At 43.0% G+C, this 17,996-nt stretch overlaps 1 protein-coding gene across 2 annotated transcripts in view; it reads left to right on the top strand.

Moving 5' to 3' along the window:
• The window catches only part of RHOBTB3 (Rho related BTB domain containing 3), an 82,377-nt gene extending 72,006 nt beyond the window's left edge, over window positions 1-10,371 (top strand). For both annotated transcript variants that reach the window (XM_088444632.1, XM_088444631.1), the window contains exons 10-12: window positions 1,358-1,524; window positions 3,633-3,729; window positions 9,197-10,371. In XM_088444632.1, the coding sequence (XP_088300758.1) occupies window positions 1,358-1,524; window positions 3,633-3,729; window positions 9,197-9,312 (380 nt within the window). In that variant the 3' untranslated portion in view covers window positions 9,313-10,371. The remainder of the gene's footprint in view (window positions 1-1,357; window positions 1,525-3,632; window positions 3,730-9,196) is intronic.
• Window positions 10,372-17,996: the final 7,625 nt, after the last annotated feature.

Raw genomic sequence — 17,996 nt, 5'->3', positions numbered from 1 at the left:
CATAACCACTAAGTGATCATGGGAATGATTTTGATGAGCTTTAAGTGAGGCTATCATCGGTCTGGACATCATTCTTCTGCCATAAGGATCCAACCAGCATAATTGTCTGGCTAATGGCTACTTAAGCAACCAAGGGCACATATATACTTGAGAAATGATATGAATGATCAAATGTATGAAATGTCAGTGATTTAAATCAGTGCAGATTCACTGGGTGGATTACTATTTCCATAAATAAATGTATATAGATACATCAAATTGACATCTATATTTTGGAGAGTGCCTGTGGACTGTTTGTACTTGGGCACCATATTTACTATGGTGGATAATTGCGGCAGCACCCCACAAGTTGCTTTATGATGGTGGAGTGCGAGTGACTAATACATATTATATATATATATATATCACTGTAACAGACCTTCCCCACCATCACTCTTCAACCTCCTCTACTCTCCACTCTTCTTATTCATCACCCCCTTTCATTGTCTCCATTCTTAGCCAACCGCCCCCAACACTCATGATCCTCCCACCTTATCTTCTGGTGACATCACTATCTATATTCCTTTTGTAAATCTACAGAACATTCCTTTAACCAGGAGCCTGAAATCCTGTCATTCAGATTAAGGGTCCTGCACTGCTGAATGGTTGTGAAAGCTTACTTTAGTCCCCATGACAGCTATGGAGCAGATTTAGGCATCTATAAACAATATTAATTTCAGGTATACCATTTCATAGGTTCATAGCACTTATACACAAAGATCTACAAGAAGTTATTTGCCAATAAATCATTGAAAACAACCTTTAAGTTAAAGTATAGGATTGTTAAACCTAAAAGGCAGGTTATTTATAGAAGAGATATTATGCAGACGTTTCTGGAATCTAAATGAATGCTATGATATATGGTGGAAATATTTATTTCTATACACACCAGACATCCTGACTGTAAGCCTATTTATTGATATAGATTGTAGTGAACTGTAAGTGAAAGCTGTAGGATGCCTTTCGATTTTGTATTTTCAGTTTAATGCAGAGGTTTCCAAACTCAGTCCTCAAGGCACCCTAACAGTCCAGGTTTTAAGTATATCCATGCTTGGCACATGTGACTTCAATAGTATCTTATCAGTTTGATTATACCATCTGTGCACAAGCATGTATGTCCTTAAAATCTGGACTGTCAGGGTGCCTTGAGGACTGAGTTTGGGAACCCCTGGTTTAATGGATTGTTAATGGTTTTGAAGTTCCTCTGAATATATGTTTGATCAATTGATAATGTATTTACATTATGTACTCTTTCTGTCATGGAACATAGTTCATATCAAATCACAATACTACTAATTTTCCACATTTACTCAACCAGCTAGCATTCTGCAAGCCATGTCCCTTCTCATTTGCTCTGAGATGTATCAAGTGTCCAGACTGAAACGGGTTTGTGAGTGTTACATCATCTCTCAGCTGCAGAGCATGCCAAGTAGAGAACTGTCATCAACAAGTTTAAGTGTGGTCCGTCTGCTTAAGAAGGCCAAGGTAATGGCTATTTTCTTCCCTAAAGTCCTGCTTGATTTAGCATCTTTAATGCTTGACTCTTACATGGCTGACGATGGCATACAGTATGCTTCAGAAGTCCTCATTACTTGGAAAGTTCACAGAAGAAAGACTTGCTTAGAAGCCTGGGAGTGGGTGGGTTTGATTACATGGAGCACGATGAGCCCATGAAATCTAATCACCTCTCATTCACCAAACTGCACAATATTGTAAATTCGAAGGAATGGGCTGAGGGTACTAAATCACACTATCTCTGGCAACTAGAGACTTGGGGACACCCTTATTTGGAAGAGAGGTGTAACCTCTTTGAAACTATGTGCACACTTAATATCTGATAAATGCAATTTCCAGACAATAATTCCCTAAACTGATTAAATCATTATGAAGTCCATGGAGTGGGGAAGATCTCCCCTATTATGGCATCAATAACCTCAGAGACCCCATCATTTGATAGAGAAGAGTCCCCTCTTTCAAATGATGTGGCCTCTTTAGGGTTTAATGTCTGGAATTATCACTCCGCATTACTAGTAGAACCAAGAGATGGAGTGAAGGCACGTAAAATGCCCACATCCTGGCAGTACACGTGCATAATCAATTTCGGGTGCAGATTTTATTCTGAAAAGTGTAATCCTGCTTTTTGCTGTTTTGGAAAGGGGGATTAAATGGCAAAGCAATAGGTCTTCTTTTTGGGTAGACATTTGCTGAAAACCTCCAGGCACTGGCCACTACATATTCTCTGAATAGCAGGGGGAGGGCCTTAGGATACAGATGGACAATGAATGGCTTACCGTTGATGGTGGCATTGGTACATTTAAATGATTGCAGGAAACCATAGACAAAAAAGCATCAATGATTTGAACCATCAATGGGCAGCACAAACATGGATGTGACCACGTGGGGGCCAAATTTCCGGGATCTCGTGTATGTCTGAAAGGTACTCGGGAGCACGTTCCCGGGTAGCCGACCCTCCAATCGACCAGGAAATTTCCAGGAGTTCAGTCCCGTGAAATTACCCTGCTCATATCTGAATGGTGCTACCCGGGAATTTACTCCCGGACTGCACCAAGCAGCTTTTACATTGAGTGGGCAGCGCAGAGCATCCTATAGGACGCTCAGTGCTGCCACTCTCCACCCCCCACACCGGTGGCTGTGGCGCTGTCCACGAGTCAGCGACCTTGGCCGGGTCCTCGGGCACAGAGAACCCCAGCCAGACGCCGGGGACACCCGTCGGCACTGGAGACAGCCGGCGGGTCTCTGCCACAGCGGGCCGCCCGCACTCCTGCTGGACCACCAGGGCAGATAGGTAATAAAATAAATAATTTAATAATAAAAAAATTAAATATATAAAATGGTTGCATTGTGATTGGTCGGCTGCCTGCTGCATGATGATGATGACGACGACATCATCAGCGGCAGCCGGAGAGGGGATAGGCTAGGAAGGGCAGAGGAGAGGCAGGTAATATTAAAACTGAAAAACCCGGCTTATGTCTGAGTGGTGCTACCCGGGAATTTCCCGGGTAGAAGCTGTAGTGTGAAAGGGGGGTCTCAACCAAATACCCGGGAATTTGCACAGGAGAAATTCCCTGGTCTGAGCAGGAAATTTCCTGGGTATAAGTGGGAAGAACATTTGCCAGGACTTGCAGCATGCTGTAAATCAGTTCCCTCTTCCACTGGTTCCCTGACTGTAACAGTTGTCAGGCTGCTCTTCCACATGTTGCTGTATTGTAAAGAGCGAGAGCTGATGTTCTCCCATCCGTCTATGCATACAATCATGCCTATGCATGATTGTCTTCTGCACTTGTACTGCTCCCTATTTGCCCCCCGTGCTAAGGATTCTCTCCGTCCTGTGATCTGATTCTCTTCTAAGGAGGTGGCTCATCCCAGTCTGGCCTTTTCACACTTCTGTCCTACAATAAATGGTGGCAGGAGCTCAATTGCGTACAGATCTGTTTTATGTTCTATCTGGGGGTCAGTTTTATATACACATTTTATAATAAATGTCTTCTTTAAAATGTGTTTTTCTGAAAAAAGGTGCGTCCTCATTGTATATGAATTATATAAATAATATATTATTCTGTTCTTCCTGACAGTTTCATAACTCTGAAAGTCTTTACACCTGGCTGCTTCATTTTATTGCTACTCACTATCTGATTTTCAGTCAAAAGCCAGACTTCCAAGACCTTGCAGGTACTTGTTAGACAGCAACTGTGTACAGAACCGCAGCGGTTAAACTGTATTAAACTATAACAAACAAATTTGGCCTGAATTTGCAGAATGAATTACATTCAGATCTCATGAAGTTGAATTGGATAATGATCACATACTGTAGGCATGTGTGATTATCATCTAAATATACTGTATCAGCCCTGTAATCTGTATATCCAGACTGACTGTTAAGGCTGGTATCCACTAGGCGATTTTGACAGGCGATTGCACGATAACGACATAGTTATCGTGCAATCGCCCGCAAATCGGGCATGTAAGTGACAAAAATGGCCAGCGATGCGCGTGCCCGCTGGTCGTTTTTGGTATTTATCATCGCTCGTACATGCTGGTCAACCTGACGACCCCCATAGAACAAAAAAATATATTTTTGGAGCCCGCACAGGTAAAAAACAGAAAAAAGGGTAGTATAATAGACCTCCTGGGTGTATACAAACTACACCCGTAGGATGGAGTGGTATATATCTCTATTCGACCAACTTATATAGTATTAATGGTATTCAATGATGAGAAAGATGTGGATTTTTGAGTTGGCGGTGCTCCCCTGAGTCAGAAGGATACAAAGTATGTAGGTATGTAGAGACAGAAAAGAAGACTCTGTGTTGGGGGCACTCAATTATTGTATCAGTAGTAAAACTAGTGATACTAAAACTTAACTTTTAATATAATTAAATATAAAATAGTAAATAATCAACAGTACATGACATACAACATACAACACAAAAGAATATATAGTGTATTTCGTCCACAATATCACTCAGATAGGTGGAACAAATTGTGCATATACTTCTGTATAAAACGTCAACTTATAATTACTGCATGCAACTTATTTCCCAATTTAGGTGACACAGTGATTATAAGACATGTACTTTGAGTATCATGTTTTAAAGTTTATTTTGCATGCTTCCGATGATCCATAGACTTCGCCTATTAACATTACGTAGGTGCTGTTTAATAACATGATCTTTTTTTCAACAGATTATATATAACAAACTTCTGTTGATGCCTGTGTCAGAATTATATGTAGTAATTTACACCATTACCTTGGGTACAGTGATTCTTCTCATGCCTGTCTATGTGAACAATTGTTTGGTGATTTGTTATGCTCACTTAGGTGAGCAAAAGTTTGGCTGTATGTAACATTAGGAAATCTCTTCCTAGTTACATACTTAATTTTGACAATTCAGTCGATTGACCTTCTAATACCTTATTATTATTCGCCTGCAGTTAAGCTTATTTCAGCTTAGCTCATTTTCACATCATTTATCAGTGCTATATGCACAATTTGTTCCACCTATCTGAGTGATATTGTGGACGAAATACACTATATATTCTTTTGTGTTGTATGTCATGTACTGTTGATTATTTACTATTTTATATTTAATTATATTAAAAGTTAAGTTTTAGTATCACTAGTTTTACTACTGATACAATAATTGAGTGCCCCCAACACAGAGTCTTCTTTTCTGTCTCTACATACCTACAACCTGACGACCCCGTCAGGTTCAGCATGTACGAGGATGATGGATGTGCCTGAACTGAATGACATAGAAACGATAGCACGATTGCAATGTCGTAATCTTGCTCTCGTTTGTATGTCTATAAGTGGATACGCGGCTTTAAGTAACTTGAGACATACAATTCACGTGTATGGCCAGGTTAGCTACAGGTCCCATTGCTTTCCTATTGAGTTTAACATATGGACTGTCAATGTAGACTAGCTTAACAGGCAAACCAATATACATCACTATAATGCAGATGAGCAACCAATGGATATCTCCTTTTGGGTTCCTTGATTGTCATGTCAGCAATACCCTAGTACACACTGACAGTTGGGGGTCAATAACAGTGTTTCACTGATACCATAGAGCACGACTGCTTTAACTAATCATCCTAAGTCTTCGCATCATTTTACTGCCCACTGTTATTAGTTCTTAGGCAGTGTTTACACATTCTGCCACTTCAGGCTTATGGCCTAATTGAGACCCTCTCGCAAGCCGCCGCTCGCTCCTGGCCGATGTTATGCAATTGCGCATGCATCGTAAACTAGTCAGAGCGATCGGGAAGCAATCGCTCGCCCAGCAGAGACAGCCCAGCTGAATGAGTGACAGGTCAAGTCATTTCTGGGTGGTAACAAGGATAGACCACTGGAAACAGGGGAATGGAGGTGCGAACGCAGGCGTGCCTGAGCAAATTAACGCCGTTTCAGAGGCCTGCATAATTAAAAGGCAGCGTCATAGTACATGTCACCTGGTTGAATTATACACTGAAGTGCTTGCAGTGATTGCGGCAAGGTATAGTCCTCCTCAAGCATTGCGAGCACATCCGATGGTACTCGGATGTACTAATGTTTTCATGCTCTTCCAGGAGATGACGTGCGCAAGTGGGCGTCTTATGAATGGCTGGTGGAGGTCTGCATACACAGAGATCGCACGTCAAGACATAGTGGGCATGGTAATGCCTTGCCGTGCGATCGCCTGCCTTGCTGGGCGTGCGCTGGATTTGCATATGCTGGGAGCGAGCGGCTCTGAATCATGGCCTTAGCGCTGAATCCATTGCACTGTACCTACTACAAAACTACATAGCTACAGCACAGATGGTTTACAAAGATATAGCTCTATCGCACACACTGTACTGTTGAGACAAGAGATATGATCATTTTATGCTATGGCTATAAAAGATATTCATCCCCCCTATTGGGCTTTTCACATTTGCTGTGCTACAACATGGAACCATGATTATTTTAATCTCTTTTTTTTTTCCACTGATCAATACAAAGTACTCGATTAATGTACTTAATTTTTTTTTTAAACCTTTTGTCAAAAAGAATTAGGAACAAAAATCTGTAAATACGTAATTGCATTGTTATTCACACCCCAGAATTAATAATCAGTAGAACCACCTTTTGGCAGCAATTAGAGCTATAGCCCGTATTCAATATGAGGTGAAAATCCGGAATCGGCGAAAAAGTTTTGCCGATGACGTCATTTCGCCAGGCGGAAAATTATCGCCGTATTCAATTTGAAACACTTTCCGCCTAGGCGGAAAGTCAATGCAATGTAATAAGCGGAAAAGTTTCGCCTATGAATAGCAGGCGGATAAAAGTGCAGAATTGGAGTTTTGGGGTGCAACGTTGCGGGAACCCCCGTGCAGCCTTCAGACAGTCTCCCAAAGGTAAACTGCATAAAAAAAAAAAACCACTTAAGAACAAAAAATAACTTTCATTTTGGGGGCGAGAAAAAAAATGTTGGGGGACCAAGTTAAAAACTAGCAAACTAGACTCTAGGGGGGTCCCCAAGTATGCCCCAGGTGTTTTTTTTCATTGCAGGGGCTTTCGGCAGGTGGATTTTTCACGATTTTTTAAACTTAACTTTAGCAACTTTCAAATATGCTGGCCCCCATTTTCAACTACCCCAAATTTGCTGGGATAAGTTATTTTCTGCAAAAATAACCCTTCCGAATACTATTCTGCACCACTTACACAAAAACACTATTTAGCAGCTATTGAGCCCATTTAAAAACAACAAAGACCTTCAGCAAGCCAAATCGGGGGTAACCACAGCTAACCCCCATGTCAGAGCATCTTTTGGGGGGTGTCAAGCTGATTTCCCCAAATCTGACAGGACTTTCCGCTTGTTTAAGTTTTGCCGGGTCCCGTTTTCACGTACTTTCAAAGTGAATACTGGGATACGCGGGCACGCGTGCGATACTTTTCCGCCTGCAAACTTTATCTTTAATTTGTATCGCAGATGCAGATAAACACCGCTCATTCTGTACTACACATATGCAGTGCTTCCACTTTAACCGCACAGGAATTAATGTTAAACATGTACAAAGTGGCAGAACTTGGCGTGAAGAAAGCTGCAGTCACTGCATCATAGCACACAGATGTGTAAATGTTGCACATTAAATTGATCAGTGTCAATCTAGCATGGGGTTTTGTTGCATCAAGTTGTTTTATTCGTGCGAATAAGACACCTTGGGGTAGATGTACGAAGCCTAGAAGCGGTATCAGCGCACGTTATGTGCGCTGATACCGCTTCTTCCCGATGTATGATCGGGGGTCTGTGTGGTAAATGACAGTGGCGCTATGCGCCCCTGTCATTATCGGCGCTGCTATCTACAAGATAGCAGCGCCGAGCGACAGGGCCATGTACGAGCGGTCATACCGCATGACCGTTCGGCCGGCTGTAGCTGTCGTTATCGAAAGCTACAGCCTGGCGCTAGCCTATCCCCACAGCAGGGACAGCGCTGTCCCTCCTGGGGCTGCTGCCAACTCCAGGGCTGCACACAGTCATCTCTCGATACTTGTAAGATCCCGCGCATGCTCAGTGGAGCCGGCCGGGACAGAGACACAGCTGTCTCTAGCGGGTAGACGCTCCCCCTCTCCGGCCGATGAGATGTTCTTACATCTCATCGGTAGTGCTTCCTGCTGCGCCTCCAAGCAGGAAGAGGTATAGCGGCACGTTAGCTATCATACATCTACCCTATTTTTTCATTCCAACCAGCCAGATTGGATAGATATCTGACAGAAAATTGTATAGTGGATGCCCAGCTTTACTCCTTTAGTGTTGCCATTGGCCTCTTGTGGTGCCATTACCAGGTGTTCCACGCCACTGCAACTGCAACTTGCCCCCCTTGCACCTTATAGGATTGAGCCATATGTGTTGATTAGTTGCAAAAAAGTTCAATTAAATCCATAATGGTCCTATGTTGTAATACAGCAAAGTGGCTGAATATATTTTATAGCCACTGTAACTTGGAAATCACACTTTAGTTGTCTAAGGAACTTAAATACAGGGATTCTACAAAAAAAAACCTAAACTTGCTCTAAGATGTAGTGCCTGTTCATATACTGTATGTGGGTTTTGTAACTCATGATCAACTTTATAGAAGTGAAAGAGAACAAAATAAAACAACATTGTTTCCAATGGTTTAAACATCAGTCAGTGTTTGTGTTTTATCTATTTTGCTGTGTGATTGAAAATACTGTACACCCAGATATATGGTTAAGGAGCATACACACGGTCAGATTTGTCCGACTTGTCAGATTTGTCAGATGAACGACTGAACGATTTGAACGATTTTACCAAAGTTTTGAACGATTTGAACGATTGAACGATTTTTGACTGCATTAAAATGAATGGAATCGTCCAAGTCTGACTGCAAACCCATCAGATGTCAGATATCGTTATCTGACAAACGGGAACGCGCATCGTTGATCGTCCATCGTTCAGGCATGTCAGATATGAACGATTTTCCTTCAGATATGAACGACTGAACGATTTTTAATCGTTATCGTTCATATCTGAAGGAAAAATCTGATCGTGTGTATGCACCATAAGATGGAAAGCCTGCTGTAGAGAGTGTTTTCAAATATCCTGTGTAAACATACTTTAATTCTCTCTTTACAATTGTTTTATTATTGTAGCTGAAGAACTGGATTATATTGAGGGTCACAAGTGGCCCTCAAATGTTTACTTGAATCAACTTATGGAATATAGAAGATACATCCACTCCCCGAAATACAGGTGTGCAGTCATGTGACCAGGGCATGCCACCGACTGACTTATGAGACCCATCACCCAGCGTTTATATATATATATATATATATATATATATATATTCTGTAATATCCATTTCTGAAGATTGCTTTGGGACCTTTTTATTCCTTGTGATCCCACAGGGAGGTGTAAGTGGAGGGAGTGGGTGATGCGCTTTGCCTCTTCATGGAGTAATGTCTGAAGGAAAAGGGCCGCAAAGACAAGATTCCCAGCATATCCCATCATCAAGCCCCCACCCACTTCACTTGGGAAATTAACTGAAGTCCGGGAGTGTTCCCTGCTCTCACGAATTATAGAAGAACTTGCAGTTATTTGTGAGTTTGCTGGACAATCCGGGAGAGTAGCCAAGTATGGATGATTGGGAGCTGACATGATGCTCTAGTGTGGAGTTTATTTATGTTGAAAGCAAAGATATTCTGAAGCTAGTGATGCACAAGCTAATCCTGCTGCTGGGCTGGAGTGCTGAGTAGCTGATCACTTCTAGCTTACACTGGGGTCATTATTTTAATTGCATTATCATCAGGCACCTTAAGGTAATGTGAATGCTTTGCACTGATTGCTTAGAGCAGCACATATAACTGGATAAAGGAAGTATAAGAATTTGCTATATCATACATTACGACTAACAGGACATTATTATATTATTGATTGAATCCTCTGACTTGCAATGTGGAATGGAATTTCACAAATATGTATCAGAATGCAATGAGCAACTTTTCAGTTTTGTTGTGAGCTGATCTGACATTTAACATAATCTGCACACAAATAAAGTTAAATAAATACAAGTCAAAGCGCAATATAGGGGCTGATTTTGTAGAGCACAGGTTGGAAAGGAGGAGCACATTCACATTCATTTTATGAAGAAACTGTAAAGTCAATTTCTGCACATGGCATATGATGTAACAATTTATACTTGTATAGTATTAAATACATTTTCAGATTCTTCTCCTTTTATAGAATAACCTCTAAGAACAGTACTTCCTTTATACAACAGACCAATTCTAAAACCAAACCAGACAAAATACCACTAAGCAGTGTTAGGAGACAGAGTGAAAAGTGATAAGGTGCCAGCCAATCAGCTCCCAACTGTCATTTTTCAAACACAGCCTGTGAGATGACAGTTAGGAGCTGAGTGACTGGCACCTTATCACTTTTCACTCTGTCTCCTAACACTGCTTAGTAAATAGACCCCTCAGTTCCCAATCTCTCTTTATACATGTTACATGTCTTTTCTATAAATAGATTTATGAACACTAATGTTACAGGTGCAATGCCAATAATTATTTTGCTGTTTTCTTTGTATATTTTCTCTGTAGGTGGCCATAGAGTGCGACTAAATCTCCTAGTGCACGATTAACATACAAGGTCCCTGATGACATCTAATAGGTCATATACAGGACATGATTTACTGCTAATTAGATATTTAACATGGTCTAATTGGCTATCAAAATAGCTAATTCCTTAAATGTTAACATTTATTTTGTGCCTGATAAATAATTTTCTTAGATGTAAATAGAAAATATATTATATTAAAATGAGTTATATTACATGCTTGTCATGTGCTTCCTGTGTTCTACACACTGACCACTGACCATATGTGTGAGATAGCAATTCTGCTTATTATATGAATCACTAACATTTCCTGTTATTGCTTATTGGTACACCTGGCAATGGACTACAGCACTAGCAGTGAAAGCCACAATCAGATTTCACTTTCACATTGTAATAATAATAATGATCTCAGGGCCTGATTTATTACGCATGCATCGTAGTGCGCGTGAAAGAAGGCACCACTGCGATCATGGAGACCAGGCAGAGTGATTGACAGGCAGTGAGCGTTTTGGGGTGGTGACAGGGGTGGTCAGAGAGGTAAGCGTGTCTGTACATTTGAATGCCATTGCATGGGCGTGCATAAATTTGCCAATGCGATTGCGTATGCATATGAGTACTTACTGCGTGCAACCAGGTTAGCAATTTCTAAGTAAAGTCAGGGCTGCTGTAATTCTGCGTGAGGGGCCGATGGTACTCGATGTTACCAATGTTTATGGAGGTTTGCAAGGTGTTTCGGATGTGAGATAGCGGTAGTGGGAGGCAGTGGGTGTGTCTATGCTGGCAGTGCAATGGTATTGCCATAGCAATCATTAGCATATTTTCAAAGCAGACTACAGAGCTGTGATCGCAATAGCGATCCTTAATGAATCGCCCTCGGTTTACATATAGAAGATGACCGTATTATGAACGCTCACAAGAAGTATGGCATAATTACCATATAATTACCAACAGAGAATGGTTCATTAAAATAGTTTTGAAGAAAATAAAAACATGGAAGGTAGAACCGGATTATTCCATATTTGTTTATTTCATATATTTTAATTTCTAGTTATAGATCAATGGAAATTTTACCTTTTTGACGGTCAAATCCCCCAGGTAAAAATAACATGACCTGCAGAATGATTGTGTGGTTTTATCTCCTTTATATCGAAAAGAAAGCATATTATTATTATTATTATCCTTTATTTATGTAGCACCACAAAGGTTCTGCAGCGCCTTACACAGTACATAAATGAGCACACAAGAAAAAACAGTAGTAATATAAAACAATGCAGGACATGGTTTATAAACATAGCTGCATAGCACAAGCAGCAGGGCATTAGCAACCAAGTGTTAGGGGCCAATTGGGGAGTTAGCAGTACATTATAGTATAAGTAGGGGAGGCAAAGCACATGAGGGACGAGGGAGAGATTTTATTTATGTGTTCTTTGCATGAGAAATGTACAAAATAAAGTAGTTGCCCTATAATTTTTGTCTGTTACATTTTAACATCTAAATACATCCAGCTAAAAATGTGGCTATTATGGGACTTCCCCACCATCCTAATAGTGAGTACTATAGTCCCGGCTGCTGGATGCTATGCTATGCTCCTGTTAGTGGGTGCTTACATCCTAGGCCCACCGACAGAGAGGTGCAGCCATCCCCAACATGCTGTGGCCATGCCCCCTCCAGGGAGGGACCCCCAGGGTGTTTCTATACTCGGGTCCAGGATTTCTCATGGCAGCCCTAGAGGGCACCGGCAGAGACAGTAGGTAATAGGGCTTAGAGGTGGGGTAGTAAGTCCATGGAGGGAGGAAGGTGGTTAAGAGTGGAGGGACAGGACGGGTGGTTGAGAGAAGCAGAGGGTTGGAAGGGAGACTGGTGAGAGAAAAAAGGGGGAACAGCAAGTGGAGCAGACTAGAGTGGGAGGATAGGGGTGGAAAAAGTAGGTAAAGCAGAGGATTATGTGGACACTGAATAAGGGGGGTGATTGAGGTAAAGGTGTTCATGCTGTGGATGAGGTAATAAGTGAGAAGAAAACTGGAGTGGAGGCTGTGTGATATGGAGGCTGCTGTGTGATATGGAGGCTGCTGTGTGATGTGGAGGCGGCTGTGTGATGTGGAGGCGGCTGTGTGATGTGGAGGCGGCTGTGTGATGTGGAGGCGGCTGTGTGATGTGGAGGCGGCTGTGTGATGTGGAGGCGGCTGCGTGATGTGGAGGCGGCTGCGTGATGTGGAGACGGCTGCGTGATGTGGAGACGGCTGTGTGATGTGGAGGCTGTGTGATGTGGAGACAGTGTGGATAAAAGTGGTTTGATGTTCAAAATACAGGTAAAAGTGCTGCTAATGTATGAGCGCAGCTCCAAAGGTGAAATATAAATGGAAGAAATTGAGTAGTGGGAGCAGGAATTAGTTACTAAAATAAAGAATGTTAAAGTAGATATATGTGAAGCAATGGAAAGAGGCAATAGAGTACAAACAGGATGTTTAGTAGCATGAAGGCAAAAATGACAACATATCTGTTACTAGTAGCTAATTTATGTAAGGCGACTTATATTTTACATTTTTAGTGGTCCTTTTAATGCTGCACAGAGGCTGATAAATACTCTACAGTATTTCAGCTAGAAGATTGCTGAAAAATATTTTGCAAATCTAATATTTTATGTATTTTTTTACACAGCATTTTGCAATTACAAAAAAAAAAAAATGTGCATAGGATTTACATACAAGTCTAAACCAAAGAAAAGATGAAAATAATTTAAGACTATTAAATGGAGACAAATATATTAGTAATAGTGGTTATACCCTGATGCAGGAACAGATTGGAAGTTGGTAAGAAAATCTAAATTTGGCTTCATGTCGGTGGGACTACAGTAAATCACCTGCAGGTGGGGACTACAGTAGATCGGGGACTCCGATAAAATCACCTGTAGGTGGGACTCCAGTAAGTGACCTGTAGGTGGGACCAACACAGGAGTAGGCACGATTAGCTCTCTGTTCGTACTAGCCACATCCTTTATAGGCTAGATCAGTGTTGGTTAACCTTGACACTCCAGCTGTTGTGGAACTATATATCCCAGCATGCCCTGCCACAGTTTTAGCATGCCCTAATAGCAAAACTGTAGCAGTGCATGCTGGGTTATGTAGTTCCATAACAGCTGGAGTGTCAAGGTTAGCCAACACTGGGCTAGATCAATGCAACAAGATGGGCATACCTGTACTAGTTGTGTCACAGTAGATGATGCAAACAGAGGAAGTATGCAAAGCATTTGCATTGGCAGGCGAAGCAAACAAGTAGGTAGAGTCAGCACACCAGTGGGTGGTGTATATGCATAGGTTACGTGAGTGTTGTTGCTTAATCCAGCAGCAGGGAGTTTCCAGGATTAGCACTGAATTGAGAGTAGTTGAGTGTGTGCATTCCTTACTGTTGCATGAAGAACGGTCAAGATAGATCATTCTTCAGCTCATCCACTTTTAGTCTCCCACTAGTGAAAATTTTGAACCAGCAATAAAATATAAAAAATTATTCATATTGCCTCTGCCTGGATGTAGCCAAAACTTAGTTGCCCAAGCCATGGTGGTGGTCATGCCCTTACAGTCAATAAGAGAGCATCTCAGTGACTGTCATACAATACAAAGAGCATCTTAGTGGCCAACATACAATACAGAAAGCATCCTAGTTACAACTATATATTACTTAGAGCAGAGATTCCCAAACTCTGCCTTTACAGTCCAGGTTTAAAGGATTCCCATGTTTGAACACAGGTGACTTAATTATCACATATTTTGATTTAAGCATATGGGCCAAAGCATGAATATCCTTAAAATCTGAACGGTAATGACAGAGTTTGGGGACCTCTGACTGCAGACAGCATCCATGTGATTACCATACAGTATAAAGGGCCTGATTCAGTACGGATCACAATCGAGGCTGTGAATTCGCACGGAACTCAGCTGCTAAAATATGCTAATGCTTTCCAAGGTTCAGCCGGTATAAAGACGCCCATTACTGCTTTCGCCCATCCGTCCACTGTTGCTTTTCTGCATAAATATCGGTACCAATGATGCACATCGACCACTCACGCAGCATTTACAGCAGGTCTGACCTGCCGCAGACACTGCAAGTCTCTTCGCAAGCAGTGGGCTCTCAAGCAGCGTATGCAATCGCAGTAACTAATTTATGCACACTCAGGCAACGGCGTTCAAACAGACAGACACACCTGCAGTTTTCCGACAACTCCCCCATCACCACCACCCAATGATCCTGTCAATCACTCTGTGATGGATTCCTCTGTGCGTCTGTAATCGCAGTGCAATCCCAGCACACGCGCAGTGTGGCTTATACGCATGTGCAATGGCAATCGCTCCTGCCTACGTAGTTTCACTTGCGATTGGTACTGAATCAGGCCCGAAGAGCAATGTCTAATGTCTGCCATACAAAACAGAAAGAATCTTAGGGCCTGATTCAGACTCGCGAGCGCACAGCGCTCGCAAGCGGGTCAAGGGCCTGGCAGTGCGCACGCGCGGTGTGCGCGAGCCCTGTAGCGAGTGAATTTTCACTCGTTGGGGGATTCACTACAAGACGGGGTGGCTGTCTATTGTGATTGACAGCTCGCCCCGTTTTGTAGGCATGCAGGGGGGGTGGCTGGACAAACGGAGGCATTCCTGAAGGAACACCTGCCGTTTGTGGGTGGCCCTACTGACATCACCCGTGATGTCAGTAGTGAGCTTCCTGCTCTATTAGAGCAGGAAGTTCATTGGGGCTTGCGGTGGACGAGACCCTACCACAAGGGTCTCGTCGCAAGCCCGATGGTCGCGACCATCGCCTGGCTGCCCGCTAACGCTGTGGGTGGTCACCCACAGCTTAGCGAGCGGCCTCGAGGCCGGCCAAAAAAAACAGGCTGCCCTGATTCAGAGCGAGTGCTCACAAAGAGCATCCAGCTCTGAATCAGAGCCTTAGTACTCAACCATCTTAGTTAGGGACAAACCTATTACAAATATGAGAGTGGCTTACCCAATGCTACTTACTTTATCCAGCTGCCTTTTCAACCACGTTATTGCCTCCCTCTTCCCTCCACTACAGTAGACCAGTCCACAACCCCCACCGTCTGTGCAATGAATGATGTTAACTGCAGTCATATTTGAAATTGGTTAGTTCTTAATGAGGCAGCTCCAGCAACCACACATTGGACCTCATTCAGAGTCTCTCGCTAGCGCTGTGCTCTCGCAAGTGGCCCGATGGTTTGCGTACGCTTCGTTCTGCGCGTGCGCGAACTACTCTGTGCGATCGCAAGCAACTCGCTCGCCCAGCAAAGACAGCCCAGTGAAATGAGTGACAGGAGAGGCCGTTTGTGGTTGGTAACAGGGGCAGAACACTAATGACGGGGGAGTGGAGGTGCGAACGCAGGCGTGCCCGAGTGATTCAACGCCGTTTCAGAGGCATGCATAATTAACATGCAGCGTCATAGTACACGTCGCATGCCTATTTTTTACACTGAAGTCCTCACAGTGCTTGCGGTAGAGTAAGGCAACCACAGGCGCTGCGATCGCTTCCGATTGTCCTCGATGTACCAATGTTTTAATACACTTCCCGGAGATGACGTGTGCTGGTGGACGGCTCTGCCTGTGCGATTGGGCGTACGCTGGCCACTCGCTAAGACATGGTGGGCGTGCTTATGCCTTGGCGACCGATCGCTTCCCGTGGCGTCACTTTGACAAATTTGCATACGCTGGGGGCGAGCGATCGCATCTAGCGAGAGACTCTGAATGAGGTCCATTGTCTTCACTCAGTAGGGATCTCTCTTTTATTGAAGCTAAGGACTTCACACTCATCTCCTCCCCTACAGCCCATCTTAATTTCTCCATATACTACCTCCAATGGTTGCCGGCGCCTAGCTTACCTCTTCAACCTGTCCCTCTCCACTTATACATTAACATTCATCTTCAGACATGGGTGTATATATAATAGGCTGCAGATTTCAAGCTTAAAGCACCTAATGTAGCAGTCAAAGCCAGGTTTACTTTGCCTTTTAAATGACTGCTACTATAAAACATTGGGCAGTTTCGCACAGTACTCGCCGAAATTTGTCCACAGCCTATAACATGTACTACATGGTCTCACCTCTCCTATTCTCCAGAAACCATCAATGGACCCTAATACTCTTTCCAACTACCACTCTATTTTCTCCCTTTGCTTCGAAACCACACAAGTAGCCTGTATACAACCACAACTCCTCTGCAATACAGATTTCATTAGCTGACCACCATATTCTCTTCGACACTCTTCACTCCCTTGGCATTCGATGCACAATTCTCTCCTGTTCACCTACGTTTCTGAATACTCCTTCAGTGTCTCTACTAATAACACATCCTCTCGTCTTTCATGCTCCTGCTCCCATCACTCCAGACTCATGTCTCTCCAGCCCCCTGCCCCATCACTCCAGCCTCTCCAGGCCCCTGCCCCTTGTCACTCCATCCTCCTGCCCCATCACTCCAGCCTCTTGTCTCTCCACAGAGGTTCTACCAGATTTGTGCACCTTGTCCCCTCCAGCCTTCTGCCTCTTGTGTTTCTACACTCTCAAGCTCCGTGTCTCTCTGCTTGTGTGTAATAAATTATATATATATATGTATATATATATATATATATATATATACACACATATATACACACACACACACAGTGCATCCGGAAAGTTCACAGCGCTTCACTTTTTCCACATTTTGTTATGTTACAGCCTTATTCCAAGATGGAATAAATTCATTTTTGTCCTCAAAATTCTACACACAATACCCCATAATGACAATGTGTAAAAGTTTTTTTTCAGAATTTTGGAAATGTAATAATAAAAATAAATAAAAGAAATCACATGTACATCAGTATTCACAGCCTTTGCTCAATACTTTGTTGATGCTTCTTTGGCAGCAAATACAGCATCAAGTCTTTTTGAATATGATGCCACAAGCTTGGCACACCTATCTTTGGGCAGTTTCGCCCATTCCTCTTTGCAGCACCCCTCAAGCTCCATCAGGTTGGATGGGAAGCGTCGATGCACAGCCATTTTCAGATCTCTCCAGAGATGTTCAATCGGATTCAAGTCTGGGCTCTGGTTGGGCCACTCAAGGACATTCACAGATGTGTCCTGAAGCCACTCCTTTGATATCTTGGCTGTGTGCTTAGGGGTCGTTGCCCGGCTGAAAGATGAACTGTCGCCCCAGTCTGAGGTCGAGCGTTCTGGAGGTTCTCATCCAGGATGTCTCTGTACATTGCTGCAATCATCTTTCCCTCTATCCTGACTAGTCTCCCAGTTCCTGTCGCTGAAAAACATTCCCACCGCATGATGCTGCCACCACCATGCTT

Source organism: Taudactylus pleione, unplaced genomic scaffold (assembly GCF_031769625.1).
Source record: "Taudactylus pleione unplaced genomic scaffold, aTauple2 ptg000370l, whole genome shotgun sequence".
NCBI classification, from domain to species: Eukaryota; Metazoa; Chordata; class Amphibia; order Anura; family Myobatrachidae; genus Taudactylus; species Taudactylus pleione.
Note: the sequence above shows the minus strand (reverse complement) of the source record. Positions and strands in the feature narration are given on the sequence as shown.